We start from the raw sequence: 2,588 nt of genomic DNA, 5'->3' as shown, positions 1-2,588 counted from the left end.
GAGGTTAACATTGTCATTTTATAGAAATTTAATGACATCATATTGACACCGTCTGACGAAGGGACCAAGTTTGTTATATTGAAATAACACAAGGACCAAGTTTGTCCATTTTATTGAAGTTGGACCATATGTGTCTATTATGACATACCACAGGGACCATTTTTGTAATTTTCTCTAATAATAAATAATGCCAAACCAAAAACCCTAAAATTTGTGATTATTTTAGCCTACCAAAATAATGAAATATTATCGAACAAGATAGGATTTAAGAATGGAGGAAGCTCAGTTACATCGGCACGTGGTGGGCTGATTCTGATTTCCGCCGGTTTTTAAATTAACTACCCTTGTAATCTTTTTCCCAGTGAAACCGTTGTGTCACAGCCTGTTGCTAGCTGTCATAATCCTCCTCCATGTGACCCACCACCTCCCTCCTCCTTCCCACCAAAACCAGAAGAAACCCTCTACATTTCTACACGTAATTGCAGAATTTTGATTGTAGGTATATATATATATATATATATATATATATATATATATATATATGTGTGTACTTCTTCTTGCATTGGTACCTTCATCGTGTGAATCCTGATCTGATCGTTTAGCTTGCTGAATTTTAGATCTAGTTTGGTGGAATTTTGGTTTTTGTGAGTTTCTATATATATGGCACAATTGCCGCCAAAAGTGCCAACAATGGCGCAGAATTGGCCGTCATTTGCGTACCAGATGATGTCGATGCCGTCTACCGCAGCTCAGCCACCGAATTGGGTGGATGAGTTCCTTGATTTCTCGTCAGCGAGGAGGAACTCGCATCGAAGATCTGTCAGCGATCCAATTGCTTTCATTGAGTCGCCGTTCGTCGAGGAGTGTCGTAATTCTAATGGAATTAATAATTCCCTGATGCCTTGCTCTAACAACAATGGATTTGAACGTTTGGATGATGAGCAGTTTAGTTCCATGTTTTCCGACGAAGACGTCGCAGCGAATCTACCGTCGACGAGGTCGACGTCATCTAATCCGTCTACGCCATCGGATCAAAACAGTGATAATGACGACGCCAAACCAACGCCGCCACCGGAGAAACAACAACATCACCACCAGCCGAAGAACGAACCTGGAGAGGTGGAAGACGGCGGCGATTGCCAACCTGAGACAGAATCCGGAAAACCTTGCTTTAATTTCTGTAGCGAGGGTACCACCATTGTTGATCCAAAGAGGGTGAAAAGGTAATCAAATTACTCATCCATAATTAAGCTAATCTAATTCATACACTGCTTAATTACGTGTAATTAATCTTCATAATCTATCTCTTCAACAGGATTCTAGCAAATCGTCAGTCTGCTCAGAGATCAAGAGTGAGAAAGTTGCAGTACATTTCTGAACTCGAACGCAGCGTCACCACATTACAGGTTTGTAGATTGTACACAATTCACCAAATCGTTCAATTAATTTTCAAAAAAAATCGTTGCAGAATTTGCAGTTCACTTACAAAACGTAAATCAAGCGATTGTTGATTAAAATTGAAGTATAAGAATAACTAATACATGATCAATTTGTTGCTAATTCAGACGGAAGTATCGACATTATCACCACGAGTTGCGTTTTTGGATCATCAGAGATTGGTTTTGAACGTGGATAACAGCGCACTTAAGCAAAGAATAGCAGCTTTAGCACAAGACAAGATTTTCAAAGATGGTAATTAATTGGATACGAATTTGATTCGTGAAAATAAATAAGATAATTAAGACGATCGATCATAATTCATAAATGCTGTTAATGCAGCTCACCAAGAAGCATTGAAGAAGGAGATAGAGAGATTAAGGAGAGTGTATCACGAACAGAACATGCAGAAGGCGGAGGAAGTGGAGGAGGAGGAGGAGGTGAACGGAGCCACCATTGGCGGGAACGACGGGGGCTCCGCCGCCGAAACAGGAGTGGTACGGAGGCCGGAGGGAGGAGGTAGAATCTGCTAAATTGCGCCCCCATGCATGCACGTGGTGTGTTTCCTTGCTTTTGGTGGTGGTGTGAGTGGTCCCCATGATTCGCATGTGATTTTTTTTAATTTAACATGGCTTCTTCAGCACTTCTTTTTTCCTTTTCCTTTTTTTTTTTCCTATTCTAAATTTAATTTATTTTTTAAGATTCTTTTGCCCAAAATGAGGGTGTGGGGTTTTTGGATTGTAGGTGGAGGTTACTTTTGTAATTTAGTAATTGTTGTGATTATTTGTAATTTCTTTTTTAATTATTTTTGTCTTAGTTGGGCCCAAATGGGCCATTAATGCTATCAAAAGTCTGATTTAATGTTGTAACCGGTTTCTAATGTGAGTTCGATGTTTTAGCTTGAGAAATTAAGTATCCTTCTACTATTCTTTCTTCAAACAAATCTTCCTATCCAATTGAATTGTGACATTTGTATCATTTAATGCTCATTTAATCATATTTTAATACATTAATATGACACATGTTATTATTTAATTGGATAAGAGGATTTGTAGGAACAAAAAAGTAGAAGAATATTTAATTTCTCTTTAGCTTTATGGTAAATAAATGTTATTATTTTAATACCTAAATGAAAGTTTAAATTGCATAAA

General features: G+C 38.1%; 1 protein-coding gene across 1 annotated transcript; it reads left to right on the top strand.

Moving 5' to 3' along the window:
* Positions 1-263: 263 nt before the first annotated feature.
* LOC145062897 (basic leucine zipper 34-like) lies at positions 264-2,242 on the top strand. The gene is made up of 4 exons (XM_079010489.1): positions 264-1,223; positions 1,316-1,406; positions 1,566-1,692; positions 1,780-2,242. The coding sequence occupies exons 1-4, from the start codon at positions 661-663 to the stop codon at positions 1,968-1,970; spliced, it is 972 nt and encodes a 323-aa protein (XP_078866615.1). The 5' UTR covers positions 264-660; the 3' UTR covers positions 1,971-2,242.
* Positions 2,243-2,588: the final 346 nt, after the last annotated feature.

This window comes from Lactuca serriola, chromosome 7, assembly GCF_051521515.1.
Source record: "Lactuca serriola cultivar US96UC23 chromosome 7, Lser_US96UC23_V15, whole genome shotgun sequence".
NCBI lineage: Eukaryota > Viridiplantae > Streptophyta > Magnoliopsida > Asterales > Asteraceae > Lactuca > Lactuca serriola.
The sequence above is the reverse complement of the archived record's forward strand: the minus strand, read 5'-3'. Positions and strand labels throughout refer to the sequence as shown.